The sequence below is a fragment of the Mus musculus genome, chromosome 6 (genome assembly GCF_000001635.26).
Source record: "Mus musculus strain C57BL/6J chromosome 6, GRCm38.p6 C57BL/6J".
Lineage (NCBI taxonomy): Eukaryota > Metazoa > Chordata > Mammalia > Rodentia > Muridae > Mus > Mus musculus.
This window is the reverse complement of record NC_000072.6, coordinates 118,747,167-118,769,809: the sequence shown is the minus strand read 5'-3', so window position 1 is coordinate 118,769,809 and position 22,643 is coordinate 118,747,167. Positions and strand designations below refer to the sequence as shown.

Here is a 22,643-nt window from a genome sequence, read left to right as displayed (position 1 = left end):
TAGCACAAAGGTCAGGTGAGATCCTTAAACCTCCTGAACTACATCTCCGTGACTCATCTCTGTGCCTGGCCCTTTCTTGGAAATCACAAACATGCGAAACAAACAGCCAAAAGCAAGATGTTTACTTAATTAGAACTAATGCTAATGACAAAGCCCACTCGGTCTAAGTGCCACAAAGGAAAAGGAAGAGAGAGTGAAATGAAAATACAGTTTAGGTATACATTCCAGGAAGTGGTCGGTGAGCAGAGCGTGCACTCCGTGTCTTTCTCGCCCTTGTTTCCACACCTGTCCAATCACTAACTAAACAGACAGCGGCACCACTGTTTAGGATGTGAGGAAAAGACTAGAGTCTCACAATCCCCATCCAAGGCATCCTGGTGACCCAGAGACTCCTTCTAAATCCCACCTATGAGGTCTCCACCACCTCAAAGGAAGACCATCCCAGGGCAGCAATGCATGCGCCTTTAGGATGTAGTCAAGGTTCACACTACACCAACTTTTCTGTGGTACAATTGGCAGTCATTGACATGAGCAGGTCTTACATATTTAGGCGCAAATATAGTACTCTTACACACTGTCTTGACAAGCTCCTGTCCTGTGGTTATACATATTTTATAATCACACCCCATATTACTGTTTTACAATCAAATGGCTCAAGTGGATTACAGAAACACAGTGTACCCGCTTACTTGTCGTTGCTGGCTCTCCTGATGTATACGCGAGTTCTGATGTCCCCAGACACTGTTGTCCACTCAGCTCTCATCCTTTATTCTGGGGTTCTCCGTGCGCACATGTTTGGCCATCATGTATTGTTCTACTGTCCTTAAAGCTTTGTTCAGTTTTTCCCCAATTCTTCCTTGGTCTGTGTTCCACAGATTGGATAATCTCCTTTGTCATTCCATCTCACCTGTCTTTGTTTGTTTTGTTTGCTTGTTTGTTTGTTTCCTCTGCACTGTTTCTAGCTTCATTGAGCTTATTCAGTGATTTTTTTTCTATTCAGACCAGTTGCTTTTTAATTACAGAGCTTTAATTGAGTTCCCTTGTATAGTTCCCACGTTCCTATGGTATGCTTCTGTTTTCTCTTTAATACAACACACTTGCTATTCACTAAATATGTTTGTGTGTGTGTGTGTGTGTGTGTGTGTGTGTGTGTGTGTGTGTGTGCGCGCGCGCGCGCATGCACATAACAACTATTTAAAATTATTTCGGGTGGTGGTGGTGCATGCCTTTAATCACAGCACTTGGGAGACAGAGGCAGGCAGATTTCTGAGTTGGAGGCCAGCCTGGTCTACATAGTGAGTTTCAGGAGAGCCAGGGCTACACAGAGAAACCCTGTCTCAAAAAAAAAAAAAAAAAAAGAAAGAAAAGAAAAAGAAAAAGAAAAATCCAAACAAATAAAATCATTCATCTGTTAAATCTAACATATGCAGTCTCATTTTTATGGGCTATATAAGTTTCTGGGCTTGTATAGACTTGATTTTATGCTGGTTGGCATAGACCAATTGAAAACCCAAGCCCCTCAACCTTCAAATTACATTTCCCCTTTGTGCTTAGTTGAATCTAGGTTCAGGGCACAGAGCATAAGGTTCTTGTCCCTGAAGTGTCCCATTCTGGCACTGGAGTCGGGTGTCTCACTGACATGTCCACTTGAGCTCTCCATATGAGAGGGCCAGAGCCCCAGCCTCTTACTGCTCCTCTCCTCTCCCCTCCCCTACCCACCACCCGCAGCACTGGTCTTAATGCCTGTAGCGCCTCCATTCTGCCCTCCCCTCCCCTCCCCCCAGTGGCTGCCATCTGATGCGAGCAGATTGAAAGTTGCACTTGCACATGTATAATCTTGTTCAAAGCCATTCCACACAAACTTCCAGGGGCCCGTAGCTCCTACCCGGCTCCTTGCTGATGTCCCAACAAACTGCTTCAGCCTCTCACGGTCTGGTCCAACATCACTGTACTTGGGCAGTGGGCCAATGGACTTGGGGATCAGGGAAGTGTCCCTTGTCAGAGTTAGGGTGACTGTGCTCACCAAAGTATCTCAAGGGATTCACTTTTATAGACATTATGGCCACTCCTAGAAACAGCTGCTTCATATTTTTGTTCAGCTTTTTAAATGTTTGTGGTGAGATGGCTCGTTGGTACTTGGTACTCTGAAATGTTTGGAAATTGAAGCAAATTGATTTGAAATTGAAGAAATTTGATTTTTAAATTACAAAGTGAGTGATTCCTCTTTTAACAACTATAAAAAAACATTCTCATACATTAAATGTTGCATATTGATTTTTTCCTCACAAATTTATTGAGAATTTATTATGTGTAAGGCAGAACAGTGGCTAGAGGATAGAAAGGTTAGAATTTCTTCCTTAAGATAATTATAAAATATCAGTTCAGCAAATTTGAGAACCAAAGAGGGATTTCTCATAGATGATAATGGTATGACTTCATTGTAAAAGCCAAACCCAAGGGTGACATGGTTTGTCAATGGCAGAAGGCAAAATAACTTGAATATTTTCCCACAAATCTAAAATACACATTTATTATTGTTATGGGTGGATGGATGGATATATGGAAAGATAAAGAGACAGACAGCTTATTTCTCCTCTACACAGTCATGTGTGAAGGCCAGAGGTTGATGTTAGAATATCTTTTCTTATTCATTTCTCAACCATATTTTTTGAGACAAGGTCTCTTACTTAGATTCCCCATTCAATGAGACTGGCAAGCCAGTGAACCCTCAGGACCTGCCTCCCTCAAACATGCAGCACTGGGGTCACAGGGGTGCTCTCACTTGGCTTCTGCAAGGGTTCTTAGGGGCCCAAACCCAGGCTCTCAAGTTGCTCAAAAAGAGCTTTTCCTACACTGAGCCAAATTCCCTACCTGAAAATATGTAAGCGTTTTTATTGTATGATTTTTTAAAAAGTTTGTAGGGTTCCCACCTCTATGAAAATTATCAGTGGTTCTGATAGGTGGGCCAGAATGAGGAAATGATGAGTGTTTTGTTTAAACTGTGTAAGAGAATGGATAGAGGTTACAGGATCACCAGGAGGGGACAGCAACAAAGAAGCCTGGTTCTTGCTTTCTCAGCACCTGAGCCAGGAGAGATGGAGTTATGAACACTTGGATAGGAAAGCATTTGTTGGAGGAACAGGTATAAGGATGTTAAAGGCTAGCTTGGTGATTCAATTTGGTAACTCTTCAGTGAATGGTTTGCCACCAAATCCACAGGGGAAATTATCATTTTACCCCAAAGCTGCACTTTCTGTGCATTTTTTTAAAGAGTGAGCTCTTGCAATACATGTAACCAGACCGTCTTGCATGCCCTCCTGGCTAATCTTACTATCAGACGATCATTCTGCAGATAACCAGTCTCAAGAAATTTTATTCTAAAAGTAGCCAAGGTCCTAAGAGAACCTTCTAGAATCCGTACATGCATTTAGAGACCAATTCTCTAGTTCTGAGAGTGAAGTCTGCAGGAAAACATCAAGGAGACCCTACATGGTGTCACTCTTCAGAGGAACAGGATACCTTTGCTTTTGGCAATGTCAGGTGAGGTAATTCGTGTCAACTGTCCAGATGAAGACAGCATTTGATATACTAGGAAAACATTCTAAACTGTATAACACCAGGAAAGGATGCTTGACAGCAACAAACAAGAAAAAGTCTCTGGAGAAATATACCACCATCAAAGCTGTCAAATTATTTTGAAAAGCAGTTTTGTGAAAATAAGGACTAACTCATTATATAAAATAGCTAGGTACACACAGAAACAAAGTAAATAAATGAAGATGAGCAAAAACTATACACAGTAGAAAGAGTTGCATGGGAGACCCAGGTACTGATATTATTCTGCTATAGGAAGTGGAATGTTGTTTATTGCATTTAAAGACACCAAAGACAAGGTCAGGAGTTTCCCAGAGAACCAGAAGTTATGAGGAACAACCAGATGTAGGTTTACAAGTAAAGACTGTAAAAGCTAAGATAAAAAAAAAATTCAAAGTAAATGTTGACACAGCTAAAAACAGAATTATCGAGCTGTAGAGAAATGGAGAAAGAAGGCTAACGTTCAACAAGAATAAAAAACTGAGAAATACAGAGAGGCAGAAAACAAAAAAAATGGTGGTTATTAAAGTTTATTAAATGTTTCTTCTACACTTATTCATGATGGTTATTATATGATTAATTACATCTTAACTTGTCAATGCAGTGACTGTCTTGATGTAACAGGGGACACTGATTGAGAAAGACATAGGATGGCTATAGAGCTAGAGTTCTTCTGTGTCTTGACCTGAGTCACAGCTGGCTGGATGCTTGGCCTATGGTGACTCACCCTGTGTTATGCCTTCACTCTCTGCAGTTTTTTTAAGAGAATAAGAAGCAGTAGGAACTGATGCGTGAGCCCCCAAAAGTTGCCTGAGGGGGTGGCTTCTTCTCTGTGTGTGTCTCAAAGATGCAATGTGCAAGCAGCAGGAGGAGGGACATGATGGCACCCTGGGATGCAGGGACTTCTGGCAGATTAGAGTTGTCATGGAAAATGTGCTATTAAGAGCTGTGAGTCCTTACTGAGGACCAGAGGACAGAGACTGGGCATAGCACAGTGTGTGTGTGTGTGTGTGTGTGTGTGTGTGTGTATTGGGGTGCGTTATATACAGCTCATTTGTGATTTTTGTCTGGATAGTTGCTAAGGAGTGTGATTTTGAAAGTGTTAGCTTTTAACTTCAGCTCTACCATTGAGCAGATATATCGACTTGGACAAGTTATTTATTACATCCAAACGTTGGTTCACTTCTATTTAGGAGGGCTGTGGGAAAATTCAGTGGAATGATCTATGTAGCGGACTAGCACGGAGCCGAGCCCAGATTGAGTCACTAGCCACAATCGCGAATCTTCAGGAAGAGAGCTGACTTTGAATCAGCTTGTCTCCCTTCTCCCAGGTTCAATTTTCCTCTGCTATCAAGATTCCTTTTATGTCCTTTTCTCTGAGCTTTTCTTCCTAGCCCAGATTGCCAGTATAACAATATAAAAGCCCACTGAAGGTGAGTAATTGAGTGACCCTTAAAGTTTCTAAGTCATTAGGACGCAGAGTAACCGCCATCTTTCTCAGGGACACAGCTGTCTCTTAGTGTTCAGCAAATCTCTGTTCAGTACAGAAATATATTTGAGCAAAAGGATTAAATTGAATAAATGAACGTGCACATCTAAATGACAACATGAGAGAATCTTAAGGTTTGAGATTTCCAGAAACTCTCCAAGCAAGAGCGCCTCCCCCTGCAATAGGAAGAAGAGTCTTCCAGAAAGAGAATGCACTAGCATCCCTAAGTTCAATATGGCTGGTACTCCTTAACCCAGCAAAGAGCTCTTTTCCTCCCTTCCTATTTTTGTTCAAAAGGGACTATTAATAAGTGTCTATTGTCCTACTAGCTAAAGGAAATCTCGGACTTCAGTTCTGGAGATTCATCATGTCTCTAATGTCTAGTGAGTATAAACAGGTTCCTATAGATGAGTCACTAGCCACAATGTAGTGCTCATGAGCAGCAGTGTACTTTACCCTGGGGTAGCCATGGCTTTGGGATGAGGTCCTAGAGTTAACTAGTGAGTTAGCGTCACAGATTATTTGTACTAACACACACACACACAAAGGAAGCTATTGGCTTACAATGCTCAGCAGGCTTCCAAGTCAAATTAACTCCTGCTGGCTTTAATGAGTTAGTGATGGTGTCACATAGAAAGTCTGACACTTTGACCCCTACCTACTCCAGCTCTTCTTTGCTTCACGTTGTTGTCTCTCTTCCCCTCCCCACTCTGCTGTCTGGCCACAGGCACTATCGTAGTAAGCTGCCTCACTTTCCAGCTTCCAGTTGACTTCAGTGAGTGGAGAAGCAAGTGAGGACTCAGTAGGAGGGAAGAAGGCACTTGTAGATAGATGGTGCTCCCAGGGCCTTCCTTGAGGAGCATCACCTGGTGGTCTTTGCCTCCTTGTCCTGTCACCAGGGAGCCTCAGTCACCTCTCAGGATGGGGATGATTGCTGCCACCCCTAGGATATTACTCCGCCTGTGGTCCTTTCACCCTTAGGGAGCACCAGGAATGATCCCGATCTGGGTGTGCTCCCTGTTTCTTGCTGGAACCTAGTATCCAGAGCTTTAAGCCGCTCTGAAAAGAATGTTTACTATGTACAAATCCTATAGGTGAGGATTTGATATATAGGTGTCATCTAGGTGGAAAACTTCTGTAGGGTTCTGGAGTATGCCACAATATGCTGGAAACAGCATGGGTTGAGGTACAGAGGAGTTAGAATGTCCTGTGTTCCAATCCAAGCAGAAGTCAGCAAGAACAGCAGTGGCTGCCATGGAGACTGGCCAGGGCCACCGTGTTTAAGACATAAGTGACCATTCATGTTCATCTTTATGGGAGCTGGGTTTAAGAAAATGAGCACCTATATTTGTGTCATTTCCACTTGGCTATAGTTCTTGGGACTATAGTTAGCTGGCTCTGCAATCCACTGGCCATGTATCTGTCTCCCTATCTAGCTGGAGACTGCTTGTAGACAGGCCTGCATCTTTGTGCTTTCAACATAGTCTGCGCTCAAAAAGGTCCTCAAAGGAATGGGTAAAGGAGAATTCTTTGTCCAGGTCAAAAAGAGCTGAAGCTACAGTTATGGAAGGTGCATTTTTAAAGAGAAGGTGTAATCGTAAACAAGTAGGCTAGGAAAGAGTGGTGGGGACATAGGCCTGGGTCGGCTGGTGAGAGGTAGCCCTGAGCATGCTCAAAAGGCAGGATTGACAATGGTAGGTAGAGGCCACTGTCTGAACAAATGATGCTAGGTGTCTCATACATTCATACCATAGTGTTGGATGCATTCCTTGGTCTCACCCATAACTCTGCTGAATGGCTCTTATTGCCACTGGAAGCAGTGACCCCAGTGCTCACCAAATATGCTCCTGGGGTGGAGGGTACAGGAATATGACTCCCTGTGTCATCCTCTTCAGTGCCCACATGTTCAAAAGTAAGTAAATAAAAAGCATAAAAGGACCTCTGTTGGAATAGTAGGTACAATAAGACTGTAGTCAGGCTAGCAGTGTGTTCCTCGGTGTCCAGCATGGAAATTTCATGCTTTACTGATTAAAGTGTGATATTACTAGAACCAACTCATATCTACCACAGTATTTAAACCGCTTTAGAGCATTTCAGGAAGACTGTGGATGCAGTTGCCGTGGCTCCCGGTTGACCAGCTGCTCCAGGGCTTTGCCTAGCCCCGTAGTGGTTAGATCAGCAAGTCGCATCAGTAGTTGCTAGAACTTAGAAATACCAACTCATGTCTCACCCCAAGAAACTAAATCAGAATGGTATTCGTCTCTCAGTGCCTCCATCCAGCATCTGGGCCCCTGTAAATAGGGCACCCCCCCCTCTCTCTCTCTCTACCATTCCCTTTACCAGCTCTGGTTTATAGCATCTGGTTCTCAGCATTGTGACCAGAAGGAAATAGAATAATTGAAGTAGAATAATGACCATTACACTTCATCTGGAGTGTTCCCAGGACAAGGTTTGTGGTGTCACAGGACTGTGATGTGTTGGTAGAATCCTTCTTCACCCAGTCTTTGCAATCTCCCAAGCCCTTTCACAAGAGCACACTCAGTCCTCAGTCAGTGAGTGGGCTGCCCTGAGGATACTGAGCGCACAGGTGTGATCTTGGATGGGCTCTATTTGTTCCTGGGTACTTTCTAGTTACTTCCATCCTGTGCTCATACCAAAATAATTATCCCCATTATCTCAAAACAGGCACTTAAGTCAGGTGGCAATCATTGACATCAACAAGCCCCTGTCACCAGTGTCCTTGTCTCATCCCATGAGTCTTGTCTTCTGATATAACACTTTCAAGGTGCTCGCTGGTGTCCCTGCTGATGCCCTGGTCGCTGAGTCTGAAGACACCCTGAGCTTAGTGTTAGTTCACTCTGTGAGTTCTGCTACATGCCTGAATACAGAGATGAGACATGGTGAGACTCAAGGGGAGGCAGGGAGCAGCATTTCAGGCAGGGAAGCAGCAGACATTGAAACAGGGAAGCATGAAACCAGGGACCTCCAGATGGCTGGGCATGCTGCTGGAGTGTAAGGAGAGACCAGGAACCATAGAAGCCAAAACAGCAAAGGAAGCGGTGAACTTGGATCTGTAAATGACAGAGGTCACTGGTGCGCTTTCAAAAAATGACATGTTTCAGTGCATCCTTCCATAAAGACTAAGTGCTGCGTGAGGACAGGGAAGACATGGAAGTTGGGGAGGCTGATTAACATCTGAGAGGATAGTAAGGTGGGAGTGGGGGTAGGGGGGTGGGGGGAGTCACACACTGAAGTCCCCAAGCATGCATGAGAAGGTTGGGACAATGAGCAATTGTATCCCCAGCTACATTTTCTAATTTCTCTTTCATAAGTATTTTCTGATTTCTCTATAATCAGCGTGTATTACTTATTTAGTAAATTAATTTATGTATATCTGTTAGGAGTTCAAACTCAAGCTAGCAGGATTTGGAAACTGGTTGATGGGAGAGTATGGGGAATGCACCCCCTAGGCCAATGCTAACGTGGGTGGTGTGCCCACCAATAAGGTAAGGGCACAAGGAACAGAGCTGGCATTCCTGATGGCTGAATGCAGCCCTGGACTGCTGTGACTTCCAGTTGATATCTTCCTAGCCTGTTGGTGCCCTTGGTTTTGTAATTCACCTTTCCGTCCTATACCAAACTGGACAACTGGTTCCAGTACTATAGAGCCCAGGACTGCTGAAGCCATCCAGGGGACACACTTCTCACACTGTCAATAAATGTTTACCAAGAGCTTAGGGGATGCACTTCACGGGCAGACCATGCGGATGGAAAGATGGAAAGCAGGCAGCATCTATTGTCCCAAAATACCACCTAATTGGGAAGGCGGATAGAAATGTTTTGAAATCCCCTTAATACACATACCACTTAAAACATACAATTCGAATGGAATGTTATAGAGAAAGCAACGGATTCTTAGAGAGCTTATATGAGAGGAAATGACTCTGGCCAGGGGTTTGGAGGAAAGCTGTCATGAAGGGAGATGCTTGGGCTGAGAGTTGAAGAACTGATGCTGGAGAAAATCCACACAAGGCTTTCTGAGGGAAGGAGTAATCCCCGTGACTGTGCTGCGGGATGGAGGTGCAGCTGCTCTCACCTTGACAACGCTGTGTCTGAGAAATGGACACTAGCTGATTCCATCATCGAGTGAACATCCTCCAGTACGCTCACACAAACCTCCTTGGTACAGGTCAGTTGCTGGAGGAGGCCTCTTGATACAGAGAAGTAACAAGCAGCAGACACTCCACTTACTGATGGTGCCACACAGCACGCTTCTTACTATGAGCATTTCAAAAATAATTACACACATTTTTACATTTGTTGATTGATTGTGGGCGGGACCTCCACAATCAGAGGACACCTTGTGAGTGTTCACTCTCTCATTCCACCGTGTGACTCCCAGGGATCAAACTCTGACAGCAGAGTCAATACATTAAGCAGCCACACATCCATCTACTGCCATGTTTAAATATCACACACTGATAACTGCATGTGTCATGCTATGATTGTTGTAGAAAGCACTGGTCGCCCCTCCTTAGAATTGGGAACAAAACACCCATGGAAGGAGTTACAGAGACAAAGTTTGGAGCTGAGATGAAAGGATGGACCATGTAGAGACTGCCATATCCAGGGATCCACCCCATAATCAGCATCCAAACGCTGACACCATTGCATACACTAGCAAGATTTTATCGAAAGGACCCAGATGTAGCTGTCTCTTGTGAGACTATGCCGGGGCCTAGCAAACACAGAAGTGGATGCTCACAGTCAGCTAATGGATGGATCACAGGGCTCCCAATGGAGGAGCTAGAGAAAGTACCCAAGGAGCTAAAGGGATCTGCAACCCTATAGGTGGAACAACATTATGAACTAACCAGTACCCCGGAGCTCTTGACTCTAGCTGCATATGTATCAAAAGATGGCCTAGTCGGCCATCACTGGAAAGAGAGGCCCATTGGACACGCAAACTTTATATGCCCCAGTACAGGGGAACGCCAGGGCCAAAAAGGGGGAGTGGGTGGGTAGGGGAGTGGGGGTGGGTGGGTATGGGGGACTTTTGGTATAGCATTGGAAATGTAAATGAGCTAAATACCTAATAAAAAATGGAAAAAAAAAAAAGAAAGCACCGGTCATGTGAGGGATACATGCTTGTACAGTGATGTTATGACAATCATAACATCAGTAAGTGTTAGGCACTTTTAGCTCCATTACAACCCTCTGGTACTACGTTTTGTGGCACATGACTGAGGGATTTTTGAATCTGAGCGAAATGCTGTTTGAATTCTACAGAGAGGAACAGGTCAAGGGATGTATGGAGAGAGGGACGATGGGCCTTAGAGTGCTTTGTAGGTCACTAGGACATCCTGGTCTTGCTCCTAAGAGGCGCTAAAGGTTTTGCAGTAGCTTTTGTGTGGCCCATTTGGCTTCAGCCCAGATCATAGTTCCATCCATGTCTGTCACCTGTCTGTTACTTGACACTTGAACCTGCTGGTGCTGGAGGCTCGGTCCCTCCCTGTAGCCTGGCAGGCAGATATGGGGTTCCCGGCTTCTGGGAGGAGCTCTGAGAAGGCTCCTCAGCATCTTTCAGACTCTCCTGAAAGTTGTTTTGCAGCTCAACTTTCCTCATGGCTTGGCAGACTTTAACACTAATGTGTGTACAAATTGCTAATTAATGGAATCGTTTGGATCTGAAAACATCTTGCTCTAATGGGAGCCTGCAAAGTGCTCACATTAATTCACAGGTAAAATTATTCAAGCTTTCTTTTTTTAATTTTTTTTCCCTTCTCCTTAGCCCAGCTTAATAGCTGGGGAGAGTTCTTCTAATTAGCCTCGTGGAAACCACTGGCCACAGCTCAGAGCTGTAGTGCGTGTTTCTGAGCTTGAGAGACGTGAGCAGCTGTGGTTATCCAGGGAACGGGGCCACAGATAAGTGCCAAAGATCAGAAGAGAAAGACGTTGGTGTCTGAAAGGATAGATAGGGAGAAGGTGACAAGGCCTGTGAAGACACTGGAAATGAGCCAGCCCCATGTGGGACTCAGAAGGGGCCTTGCCCTCCCATGTGTGCCAGAGGGCCCCATGGGACGATGTCCCAGATCTCCTGGGATGGGGACACCTAGTGTATTTGCTGTTCACAGGAAGCTAACAGGAACTGCCCTAGGCTTCAGAGTGCCCTGTTATTATCACTTAAACACTCTGCTCAAGCCCCTTCCTGCCATCATTCCTAGTGAGCATGCTCAGTGCAGCCACTAAATGCCCCCTTCCTTTCCCCCATGGCAGAGTAGAATAAGCCACCAACTCTGGGGCTCCCTGATAAGACGAGTGTCCTCTACTAGGCTGTCCATTCATTTTTTTCCTCCTAATGATATCTGGGTACTTTTAGTTTAATTCTTGATGATAAGTACAGGACAAAGTTTGCCATTTTAACTATGTTTCTGAGTGGCTCCAAGGCACTCTGTTTATTTGTGTGTTCCCCAAACTGAAACTCCAGGCTGTTAAATAAGAAGTCCCTTTCTATGGAGCTTTTGAGCGTAACATTCAGATGATGCAGCCCCTGGTAGAACTGAACAATACTCAGCAGTCCCCTCGTTCACTACTAAAGAGGTGCCTTTAGAGCTACACCCTTGGCTCTGATACGTGGTTCTCAGAAATGCCCCGCTGGTGAGATAGCTCCTTCATTGGAAACCGCACCCTCCTGAATTCCTTTCCATCAAGCTGCTCTATGTTCTAGAACAGGGGGGCTGGTGGTAGGCTCTGGTAATCCACCACGGAGAAGCCTGAGATGACTAAGTCCTCTGTGGCCGTGGGTAGTCACAGTGAGTTCTCGTGCTGAGCTCTGCTCTGGAAGGAGACACACTAGGGTGTCTCTGAGATGGGCTATTTAAAAATCTTAATAGTTACGGATGAAAACAACAACATGTTCTCCCCCTCCGAAGCACAGCTCTGCTGCCGATCCTTTTATTTGGATGTGCCTCCAGGAGAGATTTGGAGTCAAGCCAACCCGAACTTAGATTCTAGCCCTGTCACTCATTGGCTGTGACCTTGAGCCTCTTTTTGCTCATCTAAAGCCTGGGACTAGGGACTCCCACTTGAGCTGCTAAGAAGACTGCAGGAGGTTAGCCTGGTACCTGAGGCCCCACTGGCTCAAAAGGGGAGGTGGAGGGAGGTTCTGCTGCTGCTACTGTTGCTGCTTTTGTTGCACAGGTCTCCAGGTGGTCCTGAACTCCATCATCAAGGCCATGGTGCCTCTGCTGCACATTGCCCTTCTTGTGCTCTTCGTCATCATCATTTATGCTATTATCGGCCTGGAGCTCTTCATGGGAAAGATGCACAAGACCTGCTACAACCAGGAGGGCATAATAGGTAAGAGGTGGGGCTCTGGGCAGCAGGTTTCCAGGAAGGTGTCATTCCCACTCATGGCTGCTTTCCCTTGAAGTAGATTGCTGCAGCCACCTGTGCTCCAAAACTGGATGAGGCATTCGGTTTCCCCATACTGCAGACCACGATGACATGAAAGGCAGGGGTCAACCTTCTTTCCCTCTCCTTTCCAATATCTGCATTCACTACCGCAGATCTCTGTTCAAACAGCAGGTGTGTGCTTTGTCCAGCACTGCTGATGCGCCACGTAATGGATGGACACAATTGGAGAAGCGAGGCTAAGCACCCACCATTCATCAGTTTCTTACGAGCGAAGCAGATTCTGAGTGTGTGAGCTGCCATTGCAAGTGGATGAGCATGTGTAGCCAGCAGTACGCCAATGTGGCTGAGCATCCAAACCCTTCAGGATGTCGTACCACCCCGACTCCCCATCCCCACCCATTTTCCTGTCCTCTTAGAGTTGCCTCTCTCTCCATCACAGTTACTATTTTCTTCTCCATCAAAAGCAGAACCCCAGGGTCCCTCCCTTTCCCGGAGTAGATGAAGAGGCTGTCATTAAATAAGCCCCTTGCCACCAGTTCAGCTCCATGTCACAACCATCAATCCTGCCTTTATGAGCCTCCCCTCTTTGTGTTCCTTCCATCAATCAACGAATTTAACAGGCAGTGCTGGCTCATTAAGCACCTTCTTAAGTGGCACCAGAGTTTGGGCTTGCAGGATAAACCACACACTGCTCTCTTATGTGACTAACGTTTCAACTTGACCTTAAAAACTAAATAAATAAACAGGGGCTAGAGAGGTGGCTCAGCCGTGAAGAGAACTGAGTCTTTCAGAAGACCTGGGTTCAATTCCTAGCACCCACGTGGCAGCTCACAACCTCCTATAACTCCAGTTCCTGGGGGTCATTTGCTTTTTCTGCCCTCCAAGGGCATCAGTCACTCAGATGGTATGCAGACATACATGAGAGTAAAACACTCAAACATATAAAAAAAAAAGTAGAACACATTAACTTTTCTCTTTCTTGAAAAAATAGTAAGGTTTTAAATGAATAGAGTAGTGGGATACATATATACATAAATATACATATATATACACATAAATATATATGTATACACTTGTATATACATATATACATAAACATGTATGTATATACAGATATACAACATTGGAAATATCCATTCCAAAGCTATTGACAGTGCTAATTTATATTATTTCATTTTTAAAAACAGACCTGTCCTTTTTATTTGGACATTATTGAGGAAAACAGAGCATATGAGCATATGTCTGGAGCGCTAACAATGGCGGCTTCCTTCTGTCCTTTGTATCTTCCCAATCCCACGTAGCCTGAGCTGCAAGTTAGTGCGGTGGGTGATGGTAGTGCCAGCCTGTATAACAGAGTGAGATGAAAACCTTATGCCCAGAAGCCAGCATCACCACCTGGTATACACAGGGTACTGTGACTAGGCAGGCTAACGGCTTCTGCAAAGTGGCTCAGTCATTGTTCACAAGGTCACAGTAAGACAAACAATGCCTATGAATCCATTATTTACATAATCATCTTATTTTTACTTTTTAGAAGAAATTGTGTTTAGGATAAAGTATTCACCCTTGAGAATTTTCAAGTTATTTGAGTTGTAACTGTGCGAAATTGGGTGACAATTTAAAATGTTAGCTGATACAAAACTTTTAATAGGAAGAGCAGTTCTTGCCTTCCACTAAAATTCAGAGATATTCAACCTTGCTTAGAGAATATCAGCCAACATAATGACCCATAATGACTTCCTTTAATTCAAATTCTTTTCTTCTCAATTGATCTGTAGCTAACACCAAACCAGTAACTTACATAACTGATCTGTAGCTAACCCTGAACCAATAACTTATGTTAACGGTGCAGCTTGGTTGGAGTGGCCTCAGAACTGACTATAGCAACTTATGCAGTTATGCTACATAATTGGTGGTCCACTGGACCCAGACTCTTCATACTGTTACAGAGGGACAGAGTCTCCATGAGTCCTAACCAGTTTGGCAGTGACCAATGGCACAATACTCACCAATGAAATGGGAAGGAATTCTGTCATAGAAACAAAGACAGTGACTGTGCCATGCCATCAAATACTGATGTGCCACAAAGCCACGGATAGCTGCTTAAAATCTTTTAGTCACCTCTGTCATCTTAAAGGGAAGATGACAGACATACCTCTTCTCCTTCTGGTGAGGGTCCTGCAAGGCTGTGAGCAAAATGCAGCCTTAAATAATTGTTACCACCACAGGGTTTGTTTCCAGGCCTCAGAGCCTCCAAATGCAAGAAAATGATGAACATAGTAGACAAAACAAGATGGCGACCTCTTCCTAGGGTACATAGAGAGGCCCTGTGAAAAGCCATCCCCAGCACCAGAGACCTTCTTTCGTGCCCTTAGGAAGAAGAGCCATGTTGGCTTCAACTTCTAGAGGGGTCATCTTAAGGTCATCCTGGCCTTGATAGTAAACAGGGCCAGAAAAATCACCTGAGCTATCTCGTGCACCCTTCCACAGAGCTCATGACATCATCTTTATGGTGAGTTTCATCTCCATCCTGTAACTTCCAAGGCCAGTTAGTCTCCTGGGTGGAAACAAAATAAGCCAAGATGCAATGAGAGTAACATCCCTCAGAAAAGTACCATGAGGCTCCAGTCGAAGCCAGAGCCACTACTGGGAAAGGGGCCAAAGATTCCTGGCTGCAGCAGCCTTAATCTAGAACAAAGCAGTTGAAGTTCCCATCTTCCTTTCCCCTCCCACTGTCTGCCCACAGCCCAAAGTCTTCTAGATTCTCCCAAAAGAATAGCATTTGGTTCCCACAGGTGAGTATCCCCACCGAGGAAGAGGGAGAACCCTCAGGGATCTGGTCTCTTTCATACCCATGGCTAGGAAGCAGTCCACTCACCCTTCAGACCCAGTATCAGCGGGTCTCGGGGTTTTGTAGAACGCTTGTTGTTTTTGCCTAGAGTTTAGACATTAACCTATTTTCTGCCATAGGTAGTAGATTTTACAAAACATTCAGTGAGTCTTTGTTATGGCGTTAGTCTTCCTTTTAAACTCCGATCTTATTTCACAGACTGAATTTTATATTCTTCTAAATTTTCTAATCCATGTTTCTTGTAAGATCCCTGCAAGGAAGCTTTGGCCTGCCTCGGTGCTATTGTTCTGCCTTTAGGCTGTCCTTTCTGTGTCCAGTGTCCAGTGGTGACTGTCTTAGAAGAAGCTGTTTTCTCCCAGTCTCTCCAGCAACTGCAAGACACCCCTCCTGGTTGCTCAGCAGATACATTGCCATATGTCGGTACCTTTTGTTTCTGGGTGTTCCATCTGTCCGGTGGATCTGGAGCCAGGGCGCTCGGTAGCTCTCCCCGGCACAGTAATTACCCCTGAGACTGGCACGGAATTTGTTGGCTAAACCTAGCAATGAAATCACTACCATTCTATTTTGCCTTCAAGTTGAGATCTAAAAATGTAATTGCTGTTGTCTTGGTGGTTTGGAACCCTGCTGCAAGTCCCCCCTGGGATTCTGCGTGTTGCTGAAGTTGAGTCCATTTCTAACATCTCCTTTATGTTACCGAAGACTTAATTTGCTCTTTCCACACCGACCACCTTCTCCAATTCTGTTCTGAAATGTACAGCCTACGTGGCTTTATTCCTCCATCCTCACACTCCTATCTCTCTCCCTAGGACCTCTGAATCTTTGGAAGAAAGCCAGGACATCTTTATGGTTATGTTTATTTCCCTTGCCCTGGGGTGGTGTCACTAGGACCCGGGGATCTGTGGGTTCACCTTTTTCAAGGGTTCCTTTTTATAGAGACCTATTTTTACTGGATCATCGCAGCTTCTTAATTGTTCTGTGAATTATTTTTTTTTATTATTGTTCAGGGAGGATTTAAAATAGCATAGTAGCCTTTGAGCCTGTGGATGGTCTTCCCGAAGCTCAGTCCCTTCCTCCCTTTACCCATGAGATCAGTGCCCCTCGGTGTCACTTCCTGCTAATAGATATCTATCTGTAAATTCTCCAAGTATGTCCTCCCCGTGAGCAGTCAGAGCTGGCTTTGGCAGCACCACCCACCTTCCCCTATCTCCACTGTTTTAGGAACCGGTGATGCAGGACAGACTGTCAGCCCAGGAGCCACATTGTAAATAGATAACTGACATCGTTGTGCTACAGATAAATAGAATTATAGAATGCAAAGAAATGCAAGTTTCCCTTTATCTGTTCATCATCTCCTTTGTCTGCCCTCCCAACTCTGAAAGCTGGTTCCAGAGTAAGAATGGAATTAATGATCTATTTGGTTCCTGGTTTTTTTCTTCGTTTCTCAACTCTCGTTTTTTAGGTGCTTTGCTTTGCTATTTTTAACGTATTATTTAGGTTTGAAAATAACTTTCATTTCTCTTCTTTCAACAGCATTAAATCCACATCTCTAAAAATTTGACAATTTTAAAAGTCATAAAAAGTTGTGACTAGGGGTAGCCCAGTTCAGCTACCTTAATACGTAGCCTCTGGAAGCCAGACTGTGGATAAGAAAATGGTATGGATACTTGGTCCCCCAGATAGCTGAGAGTTCAGTGACCTAGACCTGTTCCCTTGGTCACTGAATATAGTACTGGGCAGAAAATAAGCCAGGACGCAGCTTCAATCTGAGCAGTCCTAAGGCTGGGAGAGTTCCAGATGTCTGTCATCTGGAGAAAGGATAACACACCGCTCAGAAACACAAAGAGCAGACCAGCCTGAAGTGCAGCAGTGTGCTTGAACCCAGAAGCACTGCACTGAAAGAAGGATGAAGAAGGAATGGGCACACAAAGGCCTCTTGACGTTATTTACTGGAAACTTAAAGAAAAGGCAAGCTATGAAGATGGAAAACAAGTCAGCTCGTTCCGAGTTGGGGACAGAAGCAAGAATGGACTGCAAGCAAGTACATGGGGGGGAGTTGGGGGTGACATAGAGGAAGTGATAGGTGTCACTGCTGTCCCAGGAAGATACTGGCACATGCTTTGAACCACAGCCCTCACCACTGTTCTCCTGAGAAGCCTCTCACAGTCAAGGGTTAACATTTCCATGCCCCTCTTTTTTTCTTGAGAGTAAACAGTTCCAATTAGAAGCCACAGACACCAGCAGCCATCTCACCAGTCATCTTCAATAAAGAGCCTGTGTCCCATGGGCAAAATAACCACCCTGTGATGTTTTGGATCCTTGTAAAAGAAGAGAAGATTCTGGGCATCTTATTATCTCTAAATGAAGAACCACAGGCAGATTCTCTCTGGAGTTACATTTCGCTGTTATCAAAAGCAATTGTTTGTTCAAACTCAGGTCTTCTGTTTGTTTTTGCTGTGATTCTCTATAGCTGCCAGATAAAAACCCTCGGTCTCCCAGACTCTGGGTTCCTTACATTTGTCTTCTGTTTTCCAGAACAATTTACACTTGAGACGATGCACGGTTATCCCTTTCTGATTGGCCACTCGGACATGCTGCCATGCTATGCCCAAGCAGATAATACCTTAGTGTCTGTGAAATCAGTTGTGGTTAAAATGCGCTGTTCACAACATTTGGTTGAAAATACTGACCTATGTCATTGTGCCCCTGAAACCAATGTCTGGCCTCACATGATTTTAAGCTCCATGGGAGGGCGCTTACCGAAATGTGTGCGATTGCGGCTGTGGGTGCTCATCGGCCTTATCCTGTTATTTTTCTCTCTAACATTTTATCTTCATTCTCTGCCCATCGTGACCCCTCCTTCCCTCCTTCCGTCTCCTGTTTCCTTGGTGGTGGAGATGTTCCGGCAGAAGAGGATCCTTCCCCTTGTGCTTTGGAGACAGGCCATGGGCGACAGTGTCAGAACGGGACCGTGTGCAAACCCGGGTGGGATGGGCCCAAGCACGGCATCACCAACTTCGACAACTTCGCCTTCGCCATGCTGACGGTGTTCCAGTGTATCACCATGGAGGGCTGGACAGACGTGCTGTACTGGGTACGCAGACGGGGCACTCAGCGGGCGGGTGCATGGAGGGCCAGAGGCTTCTCTTGACCCCTCACTTTCCTCCCCATGATATTGGGGTCACACATGCCCACATAGGCTGAGAGGGGATGGATGAATGCCTTTGATTTGTTCCAGGGTTTTCCTGAGAAACAAGGCATAACTTGTTCACTTCTGCAAGGTTTCCCTCACTTTGGTGACGGTCATCTTTAGCTGGCTCGCCACAGTGTGGATCACTGGTGTGCAGCTGACACTGTGCAGATGAGCTGGGCTAGCCCCAGAATAAGTGTTCCAGTGAACTCCTCTTCCTGCTCTCTACTTCTTTCTGCTCTTAACCTTCTCCTGCCTCTTACCTCAAATTACCTAAAAAGGAGCGAAGGCAGAATATGCAGAGGAAAGCCAGGGCTAATCTAAAAGGAGATGCCATAAAGAAAACGGCTTTTGTATTGAGTTGTGTAGCCTTGTGGCAAGCTCTTACATTTAACTCTCACTTTAGTCTCAACCTATCAGACCACTCCATCAACGTCTCTCTCACTGTCAACCAGAGGCTCTGCTTATTGTACAATGCATATTTAGAATGCCCCTCACTAGCTCTAACTAGCCACCACTGCTTTGCCACCTTTGAGCCCTTGAAGTGCAGGTAAAGATGCATACCATAATCTAGCTGTCTTCCTTCTGGCAGAGTCAAGCCCATTATTTGTAAAATCCCACGGAAAATACCATCTTTGTGGTTGGTGTTTTCTGCTTCTGCCTAAGAAATGACTTGCGGGAATTCAGTGTTGCTCTTCAGAATTTGGGCGAGTAAAGCATGATACCAGTCTTGAAAATATCATCGTTCCAAAGTTTCTCAAGTCGTCAAATCATAGAGCCCTGGTGAAAACATTTAAGAGACTGTGTACTCCTGTCTGCAAACCAGAGCGGGAAGAGTGAGAAGGAATCAAGACAATGTCCCTAGCACAGTTGCCAGAAAGAGAAGCAAGGCCAAGAGAAGCGGTCCCTTCTCCCAGAATCTGAGGCAGCTTTGTAACTGCACAGAGATGCAGCTTCCCACCGTTTCCATGGGCCATCTCCCATAAATTCAAAGCCTTTCTCTTCCCAGCCTTGCCACCACTGTTAGCATGGCAGAGTCCAGTGTTGCTGGGACGTTGGTACCTCTTTCTAATTGAGCACTCTCAGCTTGCCTCTATCTGGATCCCAGCTAACGTTTGCCAAGTGTCCTTGTGAGCCTGGGCGCTTGAGGTGCTAAGGATTTGGTAACGCGTACGATCCAGTTCTGTCTGTAGAATAGATGAGATTCTGAGCTGAGTAACACTGAAGCCTGTGCCATGTCAGGGTTAGTGTGTTCACATGCTGTCACCAGGCAACACTGGTTGTCATCCATGTCCACCTCAAACTAAAAGGAAGCATTGAGTAACATTTTCAGGCTTGATCTTGATAAGACGCTGGTAGTGTGTGATTTGAAATACATTGAGATTGAAGTTGAATTTTCTCTAGTTAGGCAAATTCTTCTATTTAGTAGAGCAGGTCAACTTCCTAGGAGGCCCTTACTAGTCCTTCTACTCTGCTTGAAGGACCTATTACTTTCTGCCCTGGTGTGCCATGGACAGAAAGGTCTCTGCAAATAGGCAGTCTCCACCTATGGACCATAGACCATGTGACTGTATAGCACTGGGCTCCAGAGTCTCATCCTGTGAATCTTAGCCCCTGCCTTCAGTCACCGTGGAAAAGCCAGCTGTAGCATCACACTAAGGGCAGGTGCAGGCATAGGGGAATATGTATAATTTGCTTTGCTGACAGCCTTGGTGTACTTTTCTGATCTTCCTTTATCATTCCCTCCCTCTTCCTCACTACAAGTCATTGATATCACACCAGCCAGATGTGACCCTAAGATGCTATCATAGTGACAGCCAGAATGGGGACTGTACAGAAGCACACAACAGTAACTACCAATTTTCAGCAGCTGTGTTGTACCTTCTCTCCCAGGGGGTGTGATGGAGCTCAGGCTGGGGACAGAAAAAATTGTCAGAGGTGAAGGAGCTCTAGGGTCTGGGGATGGGCCTCACTTTGACATCCCCAGCATCTTTCTGAAACAAACAGATTGTGTGAGTGCATATACGAGTTGTGTGTGCTTGTGAGTATGTGTTGTGTGCACATGCAACGTGAATACACACATGCACATGCACGTGTACACACACACACACACACACTCACACACATTGATACTGTGCTTCCTACTGGTTATTCATAATGGAGGCACCTCCTAGCTCAGTGCTCCTGCCGTCAGACTATTCCTCTAATTACTTTGACCTTTCTATGGCCACTTTATTTTCTATTCTCTTTCTCACTCCTTTCTTTCCCTTAGGCAATCCTCCTCTTCAACTCTAGCCTTATATCACTAAGCCTAGGGATTCAGATCTCAAATGTTTCACCAGTCCCTGGCTAGGAACTTAGTGTTCACAGAAGAAGTTCTCCAAGCTGTTGGGATGCAAGTTTGAGTTTGACACCCTAATAAGACCAACGCAATCACCACAGTGCTACTAGGATTCTGCTGGGTTTGAACCAGTGTGGATCTAGTTTCCAGGGAATATGGGCCTTCCTCTCAGAAGGATGCAGCTCTCCTCAAGTGTAAAGTTCAAGTCTAGAGGACCCAGAGAGGAGCAGCGGAGACTGCTCTGTGTAGCCTGGGTGGAACCCCCAGAACTAGATTCATCTTAAACATCTAAACGGCGTTATAGAAGTTTCTAGAGAAAAGAAACTAAAGTAAAACTCAGGCTTCTGTTTAGTTTTCTTAGGAAATAACTCTTTAAACCAAAGCCTCTCTATGTACTCCCAGAATGTCCAAGTGTAAAAAGTAAGACAAGCAAACAAAAACAAGGAGGAGGAGAGGAAAGAAATAGGAAGAAGAAGAAGAAAGAAGAAGGAGGAGGAGGAGGAGGAGGAGAAGAAACCATAGCCTTAAGAAGAAGCAGCAACAGCAATAGCACCACCACCACCAAGCAAGAGAAGGAAGAATCTAGGGTCAAACAACATCCCCATTGGTTTTCTTATCTTTTTTTCAGATGTGAGGTTTTTTTTTTTTTAAACCTTTGAACCAAATAGCTGCCTAACACAGAGAATCTGCTACCTAAACAACATGCTGGAGGGTTACAAACACAGTAATGAAGAGAATGAGCATCTCTCAGAGCTTTCATCTGCTTGCTTACTCATCCATCCATCCACCCATCCATCCATCTATCCATCCATCCATCCACACACACACACACACACACACACACACACACACACATACATACATACATACATACATACATACATACATTTGCTTACTTCTTTGATTTTACTCATGTTAGATGAATTCTTACAGTCCAATAATTCAATTTAACATCTGTTTATTGAGCATTTCTTATGTTCTGAGAAGCAGAGATGGCATGGAGTAGGGGACAGAGAAGAATAAGTCCTGCCTTCCAGGAGTTCAGAATATAAGGCATGCAGTATTTACAAAGGAGTATGGCTCCCTGATAGAATTGTATGGTTGTATAGGAAATAGACAACCCTGGGAGACCTGGGAATGTTTAGTCCCAAGGCTGGACAGGGAACCAGAGAACAGATGCTCATATCTTAGGAAAGCGTTCATTAGCAGCTTTGGATGTTGGAGTGAACTGTATTTTAGTTTCTTAACAACCCCAAGAAAGGAGTGGGGCTCCCCAGCGTTCTTGCTCACTGTGCTGATGGGATACAGTGTTCGGCACCATCAAGGACCATATTCCTGCTAGCAGCACTTCCCACTGTGAGTCAGCTGTTCCCAACATGGTGATCAGACCAGGATATCACTCTGTCTATACCCTCCCCACGAGGTCAGGCGCCCAGCCCATCTGCTTACAGAGGTCATTTGAATGTGCAGTTTTGTTTGCTAGCTTGCCTGGCTGTTGGGATCAGTTGATTTCTCCTACCTAAATGAATCTCATACTGTTTCAGCTGCCTGGGGAATTTTCAGCAAAGAATGAGTAGGTGCACACAGCTAGGGCAGGATTCAACTTGCTTCTTACCCTGTGACCCCTGCGGTGGACATTTATGTTCCAGGCAACATAGGTCATCAAGTGTCAATAGCCCTTGATGAGTAATGGCCTCTCTTGGTACTTGCGGAAAACATCTAGTCTCTAGATCCTTAGAGCCTGTGGTGAGAAGGAGAGGTACAC

General features: G+C 45.0%; 1 protein-coding gene across 50 annotated transcripts in view; it reads left to right on the top strand.

The window, feature by feature from the left end:
* The window catches only part of Cacna1c (calcium channel, voltage-dependent, L type, alpha 1C subunit), a 610,145-nt gene that overhangs the window by 427,575 nt on the left and 159,927 nt on the right, over positions 1-22,643 (top strand). For 49 of the 50 annotated variants that reach the window (XM_006505443.4, XM_006505436.4, XM_006505438.4 and 46 more), the window contains exons 6-7: positions 12,284-12,442; positions 18,245-18,441. In XM_006505443.4, coding sequence (XP_006505506.1) covers positions 12,284-12,442; positions 18,245-18,441 — 356 coding nt within the window. Of the gene's footprint in view, positions 1-11,835; positions 12,195-12,283; positions 12,443-18,244; positions 18,442-22,643 lie in introns of those variants that run through there. The other variant, NM_001290335.1, reaches the window with a different exon arrangement.